General features: G+C 34.2%; 1 protein-coding gene across 1 annotated transcript; it reads left to right on the top strand.

The window, feature by feature from the left end:
• The first annotated feature begins 626 nt into the window (after positions 1-626).
• On the top strand, positions 627-11815 carry LOC123869326 (pancreatic lipase-related protein 2). The gene is made up of 7 exons (XM_045912195.1): positions 627-884; positions 7718-7859; positions 8445-8670; positions 8943-9123; positions 10483-10674; positions 11144-11312; positions 11509-11815. The coding sequence occupies exons 1-7, from the start codon at positions 827-829 to the stop codon at positions 11606-11608; spliced, it is 1068 nt and encodes a 355-aa protein (XP_045768151.1). The 5' UTR covers positions 627-826; the 3' UTR covers positions 11609-11815.
• Positions 11816-13041: the final 1226 nt, after the last annotated feature.

Raw genomic sequence — 13041 nt, forward strand, 5'->3', positions numbered from 1 at the left:
TGGTAAGTACCAAATATGAATATATAAAATAGAAGAATAAGCCTTAAAATGAACTACATAGGCGTTTGCCTTGACGTACGAGCTCTTGCCCGCTATTGCAATGCTTATTACGTAAAATAAACCTGCTAACTTGTAAGAGAAATAAATAAGGATTAATATTAATGCAAATAGTTTTATAAATCTTAAAAACTATTCTAATTTTCTATGTTAAATAAAGGTAGAGCTGCTAAGAATATAAACACACGTCGCACTGTATGTTTTCGAAAATTAGTTTTAGTCCCTGTCATACATAAATATTAAATAATAGATAGATAAAGTACCTATTGTTAATTATTTTAAATATCTTAAAGATCTGTCTTTATTTCTTTTAATAAAAAATTTCCACCTATCACCACTTACCTTTCATGTCATTCATAGGTCAGTAATATTAATATTTTTATGTCGCACCTAACTGAATTCATGCTTTTAAAACAAACGAACCTTCATTACATAAATTATAATAATTGATATCATAAACGTTGTATTTCATAATTACTCATAATATTATAATCTTTGTTTGGCAAAAGGAACTCTACAACAAGGTTCCTACATTTACTTTCGCTGTCTGCCAGTGACTTTACCAACAACGTACATGGTAGACGTATATGGGTTCCGTAAATTAATACATCGCACGTGCGTTTGACTCCCAATCCCTGATGAATATTTTTTTTGGTATATGCGGTATTCCAAAAATTGATAAAATCTGTGACAATTTTGTGGTGCCAGTGGTAAAAATTTAACATTGACTAAAAATTGGGAAATAGTGGAAAATAGTGCAAAACTAAAAATGGTGACCAATGCACAGTGGCTGTTAGTTTTTGGAATTACTGCCTTACAATTTTCTGGTAATTTTTACTATTATAATTAATTTAATAAAATAATTTTACCATCTCTTAAAATAAATATACCTACTAATAATACTTAATGTTAAATACTTACATAAATACTATTTTTATCAGGTATATTCAGTAGGTACTAGGTAGGTATACCTAAATTAATTTAGGCATCACTACCTACTGAATATACATAATAATAAAATAATATTTAAGCTTAAATGCAAAATATTTCATAATAAAAAATAAATATTTTATACCCTTCTCAAGACGTACCTAAGTAGGTAGTTACGATAATAGTCTGTTCCATACTGTAAAAGGTTGCATTATTTTAGTCTACTACTAGTACAAAATTAGGACGGATACATACGATAGCTGGTATGCATTCGTCTTAACTATTATTACCGTTTGCATAATACTAGTTTGATACTTGTTATTTTAAGTAAATACTCCGATATAATTAAGAAGGTAATTTGAAAGACATGCTGATTGAACTATTTAATTGTAGGTACACTAATTAATAAATAAGTTTCTGGCAAATTATTATAATTAGCCATGACAAGTTAGTGCGAGTTTCTAACATGTAAAATCAAAGTCAAATTCTCTTACTATTTGATTGTCAAATTGTTGAATTTGTTAGATGATTGATGTAATTGATGTAATGGCGACAAAATTATAATTACGTAAACTTAAAAGCTACGAGAGTTCCAAACGCGTTCTAGGCTGATAAGAAGCCAAAAAACTAACCCGGGTTCTTTTGTTATCACCATTATGTATTTAAACATTTTAAACATAACGATCATCGAAAAGACTTAGTACCTACAAAAAAAATGAACTCTTTCTTACCACAATAACAATGAATGTTATCTTCCAAAATCTATACTCTAAACTCTAAAGGCGTTTGTGCACTCATTTGTATTCGATTCGTATTCGTTTTCGTAAAAATATGACTCGTAGTCACCGCCTCAGTGTTTACTCATTTAATATATAAATATGATAGAATCATATAAGTTAAAATGAATCAAATGTGTGCACAAGTGCACATTTTGTATGGCGGCCACTTCGAATCGTTTAACTTTTACGAAAACGAATACGAATTGAAAACGAGTGAGTGCACAAGGGCCCTCACTTATAATATAATCAAGTATATAAGTATCTGACACTATTAAAGTTCGAATAACAATCAGAACTTGCATTAATAACCTTACATTATTTGTTGTTATGGTTACGTATTACAGGTTGGTTTATTTTATTAATTTTTATATGTTCGACTAATAGTTTGAGTAATTGAAGCGTAAAAAAGTAACAATCATATCTTCTATCCATACTTCCAGATTAATAATAACAATAGTATGGAAGTATCGATTTCATAAATGAAAAATATCAATATATCTAATAGTTTTTTTTATTAAATGCATAATAAAATAGTACTATATACATTTTTCGGTGAATTAATAATAGAATGCAGTTAAATAATCAATAGTTTTATAAGAAAATGAAATGAAGCATGCAGAACGCAGGCGCAATGCGCACGCGCCACTTCCGAGTAGGTTACGTTACAAAAGTGAGTCGGCATTGCTCGTTGCATAATACTTTGCTCTCACAGCGTATAAGATGGCACCGGTACTAAGTAGTGCAATTTGTGCGGTCTTCATCGCCTTCTTTGATTTATATTTAGGTTACCTACCTCGAATCGGAAAATAAGTTTTCCTGTGTCACATGCCCAAATTACTGCCCATATTAGGTATAAAGTGTGTTTGTTGTTGGTTTCTTAGTTTGTCCTCCAATTACATCGCAATGGAGCAATGGATTGATTTTTTTTGCATGAATACAGCTACCTACGAGTAAGTAGGTAAGTAGTTAAAGACGAAAGAAATGAAAAACTTAAAACCTAAAACCACGCGGATGAAGTCGCAGCATCAGCTAGTGTTTAATAAAGTTCAGTAATAAGAAAATAGCAAACGGTTAAAGTACTACTACTACTACTTGTAATCACGTGGAAAAGGAAGTAAAAAATATGTATGCCGTGATATTTTTCATGCAATAATGTGCATTAAATAAACAACCAAACAATCATTAGCTGAATCTTCTTTTGTGTAATGTTGGCTTCTTAACTTATCATTATTTAATCTACACTTACCCTACACGATAACAGCTGCATACATTATTATGCAATCCAACGCAAGATGCGTTAACACGAGAGAAAATGGCCACAAAAATAACGTGTCTTTGTAGGTTGACGGCCTCAATTGTTATGCAAGACATGTTTATCACGACTATTTTTGAAAAAATCTCTTCTTGCTAACATAATTCCCCGAAGAAGTTGTAGTAAAATGGGCCAAAAATTAACGTTCAAAGAAGTCGTAATAGTTATGGTTATTTATATTAGCATAATAATATGATAATGATTAAATATTTATGATTTACCTACATCCTGTACCTACTAATATTATAAATAGGAAAGTTTTTATGTATGTCTATCTGTCTGCTACCTTTTTCAGAGCCCATCCGTTTGACTCTGGTAATAAATAGCTTGCATCTTAGGGACGGGTATAGGCTGGTTTTGGTTCCGAAAAATGAGAGTTCCCACGGGAATGAAAAAATCGATATCTACTGGGATGAAGTCGAGGCCATCATCCATGTGGTACAAGGATAGCTTGCATCCCGGAAACTGATATAGGCTACTTTTTTATCTTGAACAATCACCATCCCACATGATTAAAAAATCTAAGTAAATATACGCGGACGAAGTCGCAGGCATTATCTTATACTCAAATGAAACTAGAACGCACCAAAGAGCACAATGCAAATTGCAGTTAGGCAATCTAGGGGACTAGGTATTTGGTACAAAATTCAACTCTACTCTGTAGGTACCTACAGGTGCGGGGTATTAAGTAATTCATTATTATTTCCCTCCTTCCGATTCTCCTTTGTTATGACCTCCTATTCTGTATGGATGAAGTATTATTATAATGTAATAAATAAATGGGTCAAATGTGTGTCGGACTCTAGAAGAAATAACACTTTAATTAAAGTAATAAAGAAAGTAAATGAAGTAACCACAAATTCACGGTTTTTAGAGATTTCCCTTTACTTGTACTATAAGACATTGCTACCCGCCAAACATGATTCTAGGTCAACAGGAAGCACCCTATGAGCACAGTATATGGTTAAACTGTCCTATAGGTTTTGATTCTATTGAGTGGTGTTGACAGACTCGACAGATAGATAGATAGACAGACTGAAAACGAAGTGATCCTATAAAGGTTACTTTTTACTTTTGAGGTACGGGACTATAAATAGTAGGTACCTTATTTTAGCATCAAATTATTTAATTTTCAAAAAAAAATGACGAATACGTATTCATAATTCTTAATTATTAAATTCAGTTTTCAATAGGCGTCAGCCATTGCATTAGTAAGGTCGACAATTCTCCTTGAAATGCAGTGAAGTAATCAAATTAACTCTTGTCATGTAGGCTAGGTATGTATCACTTCTTTTGCAATCGGGGACATTAAAAATTCCATTGATTTTCTTATTGCGACACCTTTGTATGAATATTCATTTTAGGGTTCCCTATTAAACAAAGAATGCCTAGGTATACACGTTTTTTCTCTGTCTCTCTAACTATATCTGTATGTTTCAGCCTTTTCATTCAGAAACTCCATTACAGCTGTAAAGCAGGATATCTATACAAATAAAACCTAATGTAGGTACTTTCCTCCATGTTCCTTTCGTTTTTTCGACCCTGTATATAATACTATAGTATAAAAAGCGGTGATAGCCTATAGGTCAAGATGTTGGCCTCTTATTCGACGGTCCGGAGTTCAATCCCGAACTTGCACCTCTAGCTTTTCTGAATAACAAATTATGAAGCGTTAGCAATCAAATATCACTTGATTTAACGGTATGAAATTTTGACTTAGGTAGGTGGATGGAATAAAATAAACTAAAAAAATCACAAAACTGTTGAAATGATCTAAATTCGTGGAAGTTTATAATGTGATTTCACTTTTAATGTGAATGAACAAAAGGACGATTTTTTACAGGAATCCAATTAAAACCACGATTGTCACATGGAAACGATTAAACCGAAAGTGAAAGTCTCCTGACCTGCCGCACTTTGAATTATAATCATTTAGACATCCAATAATATGAGATACTTGATGACGAGGAAAACATTCTCACAGAAAGATCGTAAAATATTGGACATCTGTGGGAAACCTGATAAGCTATTGCATAAACTTCTCATGTCGCTGTTCTCTTCATTGTAACCGTTTTTGTGATATTTTTTGCGTAATCTGCATGTATTATTGTTTATCTCGTTTTATGCCAAATCCTTGGATTTGTTTAAGTAGCAAAATCAGAACGTAATCAGAACGTACTTTTTAACAAGAGAAAAATGACACATTTTGTTATACTTAATAATATAATCTTTTACTTATTCTTTTGCACGATAGATGGCCTTAAAATTATATTATCAGTAGGTAAGTAAATAAGTCAAAATTAATTGTTTGGTCTCACGGTTCATTTGAACGTCGCTTCTGCAGTATCAAAATTAAAGAATTTATTCTCTTCACCACTGCTTCCTGTTTTCGTATTATTCTTATTTCGTTTCCTAATCTTCTTATTTCGTTTTACACGCTGCTTCGTATCCGTTCTATCTTTTTCTTGTTGGCTCTCTTCATCTGTGGATTCTTGCTTTTCTGTGTTGATACCAGGCTGTCTCATTAACACATCTTTGTATGATCTTCCGAGACTTCGATTTTCAGTTACAATTTTAGTCGCAGAAAATTTTTCTTTTTTCGAATGCTCATTATCAGTCTTTTAATTCTCGCTAAGGTATTTGAAATTTTGAAATTTCAAATAATTTGGAATCCAATATTTGATGACAATACCCAAAATATTCGACTCCCTGCTCTTCGCAAACCCGAAGCCCACATAATTTTGTGTTATTAAATTAGTAAAGATGCATGTCCAAAGTTTCATAGGAATCGGTACATGTATAAAACTGTTATAATATTGAACGTTCTACGCCTTTCATGCTTTCAACAGACGCATCAAACATAATTATTACACAGTAACATATGCAAGTATTGACCCGCTCTATTTATTATTTCAGCAATACAATGTTGCTCTGCTAAATTAAAACATTCTTGTTTTTTCCACTCAGTAGTAGTAGAGCCTGGAGTCCACCAGAAGGCGCACCGAATTTTTTCGAGTTTACCAAATGCTTGTATGCCGAAAGTTAAAATATCTATAGATAAATACAGGAAATATTATGCAGTTAATACTCATTTATTATACTATGTAAACCTTGTGGGTCAATGCTAAGTATATCTAAGGCCAGACTTAATAAATTGCACTACATCGTAAAATTGAAAACTGTAAACCATAACGATTTTCTCGAACATTATTTTTGCAAAATATTGCTAAATAGGTATATTTTGAAGCTGAAATTATGACTCTTTATATTGAAACCATAGGTATATTATATTACAAGGCTAAAGATTGTATTACAAAACTAAGATAGGCACTAGGAGGCCGAAAAGCAACGAAAAATAAAGGGAACGTACCTACTACCTAAATAGTTATGCAAATGAGAACGACCGCTTTGATTCTAATGAATAAACCAGCGTCAGTCAGTCAAATGGTCAAAAACAAGTAGGTAGCACTTTGTCGGAATGTAGTCACGAATAAAGCAATTCAGTCTTTACGGTCTGGCTGTTCAAAACATGAAACAATGCAACACGTTTACACAAATACCCTTCACTCTTGCTTCCGTCAACCGTATAACAGTACCTATGTGTTGAGTTTTTGAAATAGTTTCGCAAGTTTTAAGGTCTTCACATATTAGACAGACTTGATACCAATCCAACACCGTTTCAACTGCAACAATCGGGGCAGCATCAACGAGTCGACGACTAGGAAACTAGTCCGATAGTCACAATTCGACAATAATTATGGCGTCAATGGGTAGGTAATGCGTTGTCAACGAGTGATACATCAGGACAGGTATCAACTCAGCGTCAACAGTTAGACCTGCTGGTCGTAAGCGGAGCCGATGCGTGGGCAACGCAGATTCAACGAATGGCAAACGGGTCGGAGATGGCCATAAACGGGTCGTAGGCCACGCGTCTTACAAACTTACGTAAGAAACACTATATAAAGCTCACATTTCCATGCTTTACTGTGAGTCGAGTCGGAGTGGAGTCAGCGAATCTGTTTTTCCACTTTATCGCACACGATTCAAACATGCTTGGTAAAAGTCAGCCTCCGATTCTAAAGATTATTAAAAAAAAACTATTTATGCTATAAAGTTGATTGAATGATTCTTATTGGTTGTGGTTAATGGTTGGTTGAATGTTACTTAATTCAAGTTAAACACCTTAAAATACATTGGCATGGCACAGCCCTTCACAAGTATAACTAAGCTAAATCAAAACTATTGTTGCGCCCGCTCCATTCATTCCATTAGGCAATTCCCTAATATAAAGGCTTATCTTTTATTCAAAAACTTGACTCAATCATTAAGCAGCAATCCACCTCTTCTTTATGAGAATGAATAAGTAGGTACGCACTTGGAAAATACATACGCACTTAGCGTATAAATTCGCCTTGACTTTTTCCGAATAGCACTTACCTACCTTTTTAATTATGAAATTGTTGTTTCAATGACCTTACACATAATACAATAACTATGTATTATACAAGTTCGTTCGTTAATTATTGCATTTAAGTTATATATTTGTTTAATAACATTTTAAGTTATGATTACTCTTAATAGGTACGTTTCATATAATAGATAGGTAGGCATAGACATTTAAATATATGATTTTTTTCAGTACTAAAAACTCAAGAACAAAATGAAGTAAAAGATGAGAGGAAGAAAGCTCAATCAATAAAAGATCTATTCAAAACAGGATCATGTATTCCTCCACCGTTCACATGTCCTCACCCAAACATGCTCTATTATTTATATACAAGGTATGTTACAAGCTAGATTTATACATACATAGAATTTTTTTATTGAACTAGCTTTTAGAAGGTTGTCGTCGTAAAAAACGTTATATAGGTACCCAAATCACAGCATAAATCTAGTTATACCATACTCTACCTACACAATTTATGTGTTTCACTTACCTAACCATTCCAGCCTGATGCTATTATAATGCTATAGAATTTAAAAAAAAATTCAATAACGCATATCCCTATATCAGATATCTTTATTTAATATTTATTCACCCATGTGTAAAGGATGCAGATTCCTATTGCACCGAGTACGGGGTGTAGGAACCATGTACTTAGTAGTAGTTCACACATTTCACAACATTATGAGTCTGTATAAATTGAAATAAATTTCTATTTATTTATTTACCGTCATACTCGTACCTTTTCTACGAAGATCAATGCATTCATCTACCTGGTGAACCACAGGATAACTCTAAGTTTAAGAAATTAAATTACGTCATTCTTGAATATTACAATAATTACCTGAGTAACTACTACTATCTGCGAGATTATTGTTAAACGTTGAAGGTCACTCACATGATTGTCTGTTTTTTTCCCCAGATCGACCCAAGAGAAAGGCGAGTTGCTAAATACACTTGATAATGACTCGCTCACATATTCAAGGTTCAATACAAAACATCCTACAAAAATAGTAGTTCACGGATTCGGGGGCGGAAGAAATTTGTCCCCCAGTACGGATATGAGAGAAGCGTATTTCAAGAGAGGCAACTATAATATAATAATCGTTGATTATGGGCCTCTTGTTAAAGAACCTTGTCTCAGTCAGGTTGGTAGTTGTTATTATAGAAATAAGGGCACGTTTTTTTTGTTCAACAACTATTTAATGAATGATAGAAGAAGATAGGATAAGGGAAGGAAAAGGTAATACCTATAACAGCATGACATTATCATCCAGTTTCAAATTCATCCTTTTTGACAAAAAAAAATTGGATCGAGTTGCAGAAACTACACAGAACTATTATACAATCGAAAAAAATATAATTATTAAGAGACCATAAAACATTATTTTATTCGAACTCAATTACATCTGTGTTTCAGATAGAGTGGGCCCCGCGTTTCGCAAGCATGTGCATAGCTCAACTGGTGGAGTATCTACAGTACCACCCCGTGAAGTCGGTTCGTCCGGAGAAAATTCACACTATTGGCTACAGTGTTGGTGCACATATCCTGGGCCTCGTTGCTAACCACCTTGCTGAAGGAAAACTTGGCCGAATTACTGGTAAGTTAAAAAAAAATAAGTAGCTAGCATCTTTATTTGTTAGTCTGATGGATTGATTACTCTACCAGCGAAAGCAAGGTTTTCTTCACGGCTTTCGTTATTTTGCGGGCAGTAACCAACTAGACATGCCTACGGTCTATAACCTCCTATAGTATGCGACAGGTCGAGATGGCAATCGTGGTATGAGGCGGGGGACGTCGAATGCACACCTGCACGTCACCCGCGCCATCCCGCATCGGGTTAACGCGGGGGCTATGGGTCTGGGGCGTCTCCACCCCGATTGCCCTCTCGACTCATACTCCCAAGAATTATTTGCAATATTTTATAAATACTACACGACTAATTATATTATTTATTCGCCTTCTCAGGTAAATGACAAAATAATATAAGGATGGCGTTTAAAGTAAGGTTTTAAGTTACATTTTGTGGTGATGTTAAAATATCAATAAGTATAGTATTTTCATTGAAACTTGAGAAACGGCTGTATCATATTTTGACGACTCTATTATTTACCTCAATTGCTTGTTGCGAAGCTGCTCAAACCGCAGCACCAATAATAGTGGTAATTACAAGTTAAGTATTATGTATATTAAGCAACGCTTGTCAAGGTTTAAAGTAATATCTAAGCCCTAATTAAAATAATTATTTACCTACTTTTATAATTTATTTAAATAATTTATGCTTGCCTTAAATGAAATGAAATTACAAGCCACTTCTACACTATTCGATAAAATCGCGGGCAAAAGTTACAGTTTATTCAATACACTACATTTTACGATAGCAATGATACCTATTGTACCTATTCCATGCTATAAAGTACCTCGGTACGTGCCTTTATGTTGCTACTAGCAGCCATCTCCGACTTCATCCAGGTTGAACACCATAATATTATGATAGCCTATGTCTATATGAAATAATGTACCTTTCAAATTCAATAATGTGAAAGAATTTTTCAAATATATAATACTAGAGGATGCTCGCGACTTCGTCCGCGTGGATTTAGATATTCTGCGACAAAAAATTGTATATGTCAATAACATGGATGCAAACTACCTCGGTATTTTTCCTACAAATCTTTTAAGCGGATGGGTCTGTAGGAATCGCGTGGGAACTCTTTGATTTTTCGGGTATGCTATGTCCGTCCCCGGGTATAAGCTAACTCCGTACCTTTCGTCAGGATCGATTACACTGTTGGGCCGTGAAAAGGTAGCAGACAGACAGCACACACTTTCGCATTTATAATATTGTATTGTATAAGTATGGATATGGATTACATGCACTCATTCTATAATGTCGGTATAGATTAATACCTGGCTATGATATAATATTTTTTAATAATTATGTAATTTGTCACTCCAGGTCTAGATCCTACTATTTTCTTCTACATGGGAAACAATAGATCCCGCGACTTGGACTACACGGACGCCTTGTTCGTAGATATTCTGCACACGGGAGCTGGCATCCTCGGGCAATGGGGTCCGAACGGTCACGCCGACTTCTACGTCAACGGAGGCTCCAGTCAACCTGGATGTGCACATGATACAATTTTTCGTAAGGATTTTACATTTTATATTTAGTTTTTGCATTTGAGGACCTCGCACTATTAACGTAAAGTCTAGTTTGTTTAAAACTAAATAGGCACGCGCGTGACTGCACACCAAACAGTTGGTCTGCGTTTATCCTATTCGTATGGAAAAGCGCCATCTCTGTAGAACTACCCTCAAAAACTACTTAGTTAGACTCAACGTCGAGGTCATACTTACTCCCGATAGACTTTGCTCATCGCAGAAGGCCCCTGCAACTTTATTCAAGCAATACAAAATAGATGGCGTTAAAAAGTATTTGTGTAAAGAAATAGATGGCGTATAGAGAAAAAGCATTTCACAACTGACTGTAACTATAATTTTTTTAGGACATGTTCTACCGGCTATTGTGTCAACAACATATTATTGTGGTTGTATCATTAATTAAATATTCTTTTCTAAACCTGTGATAAACAAATCTCCACTTTATATTCCAGAGACTCTATCCTGCGACCACACAAAAGTAACTCCATACTTCATCGAGTCCATCAATAGCCGGGTTGGTTTCTGGGCGGGCCCGTGTCCTAATCTCTTCTCCTACCTCATTGGCTGGTGCGAACCCAAGGACACAGAGTACGTGCTCATGGGTGAACACGTTACACCTAAGTAAGTAAAATTCTTCACCAGAACAAGGATATTATCTTTGGTCTCGTCTAGCACTCGCAGTTACCATGCATTGAGATTAAGTGTACATACTATTAGTGGATAACATTAACAGCGAGAGGCGAGCCGGGCGCGAGGGTAGATATGTAAATGCTCTGTAACGACGAGTCAATTTTTCTTTTTATCTTTGTATTTCCAGAGCGCGAGGAGTATATTATGTCACCACTAATGCGAATCCGCCCTACGCCAGGGGTTTCCCAGGAAAAGCAAGGCGAGTGCGATCGGTGTCGTATAGTTGATGGAAGATACAATTGGAAATATTATTTAACTTAACCTCTTCCGTGTCCATTATATTGCCAATAATAATTTTAGTTCCTACCTCACGTAGATACCTAATGAAAGTGATAATGATGTTATTATAGCTATTAGATTCGTTTTTATCTTTCTATTTTTGTACAATTTGGCTTTATTTCAAAGTCTGCCTTAAAATAATAGGTATTTTGTCTGTGACGCACTATTTAATAATATAGATGTATGTGTACTATTTAGTATAGATTATTAAATATATTGTTTAAGTATTAAGGGATTAGTTAAATAAAAGAATAATGGGATATGTATGTTTAGTTAAAAAATGAAGCGGAAGTAAGCGATAATCATTATAAATATAGCATAATAATATGTATAACCGGCTGCAAATAACTTATTTGTCCGAGTCTGCCCGACAATTTCTAGCACTAGTACCTATGACTTATGAGGCTTGTAGGCCCATGAATACGGACTCTGGCATGTCCGAGAGTAGTCGGACAGACTCTGACAAATTGGTGTTTTGTAACAGGTCAAAGTTACCTTAGATATATTATAGATTATTTTCTTGGATGAATTAAACACATTCATCCAAGATTATTTGTAATGGAATATTAGGTAAATATAAGTAAACCAATAAGCGGTGGAAGTGTCTGACTTTGAAAGGTAAATGCTATGCATATCTTTTGATAAATTTATATAAGTAAACATTTAATAGTTAGGTCCTACATATTACATATTTTAATTGGTAAGTATTTATAAAACGATGATTGAATTCATAGGGAAATTATTGTGCTTGTACAGGGTAACCCACAATTCATTCGATTCCTTGAAAAGTAAGCCACTAGAATAGATGAAGCCCGCGATTTCGTCCGCGTGGATAGGTATGTGTTTAAAAAATCCCGTGTGAACCATAGATTTAACGGGATAAAAAGTAGCCTATGTGTTAATGCAAGGTATAATCTATCTTCATTTCGAATTTCCAACAAATCAGTCTAAAAGTTTTTGCGTGAAAAAGTAACAAACATACACACACAAACATAAACTTTGGCCTTTATAATATCAGAGTCTGATCAAGGGTTATTTGGTTAACCAAAGTCAACCAAGGGTCGAAAACTATGAATTCCAAGCAGTAGATAATTGCAAACTACTGTTCTATTCCAACTGCTCTACTCTGTGTATCAATAACACTTTTGTCCTATTAAAAAAAATTACGTTAATACAAGCCCCTAAAACACCTACCTTATTTCAAGGAATGGGTTGAATTATGGGTCATTTTATAATTTCTTTCATGGATTTCATTTTTAGATCACATTTTTTATATCTTCTACTATTTCTTTAAATAATTTCTTTTTGATAAAATGATGCTGTAAACAACAACCTTACTGCCAATAAATTTACAGCTGCTGTATGTAATAGTTTAATTTTA

Source organism: Maniola jurtina, chromosome 11 (assembly GCF_905333055.1).
Source record: "Maniola jurtina chromosome 11, ilManJurt1.1, whole genome shotgun sequence".
NCBI classification, from domain to species: Eukaryota; Metazoa; Arthropoda; class Insecta; order Lepidoptera; family Nymphalidae; genus Maniola; species Maniola jurtina.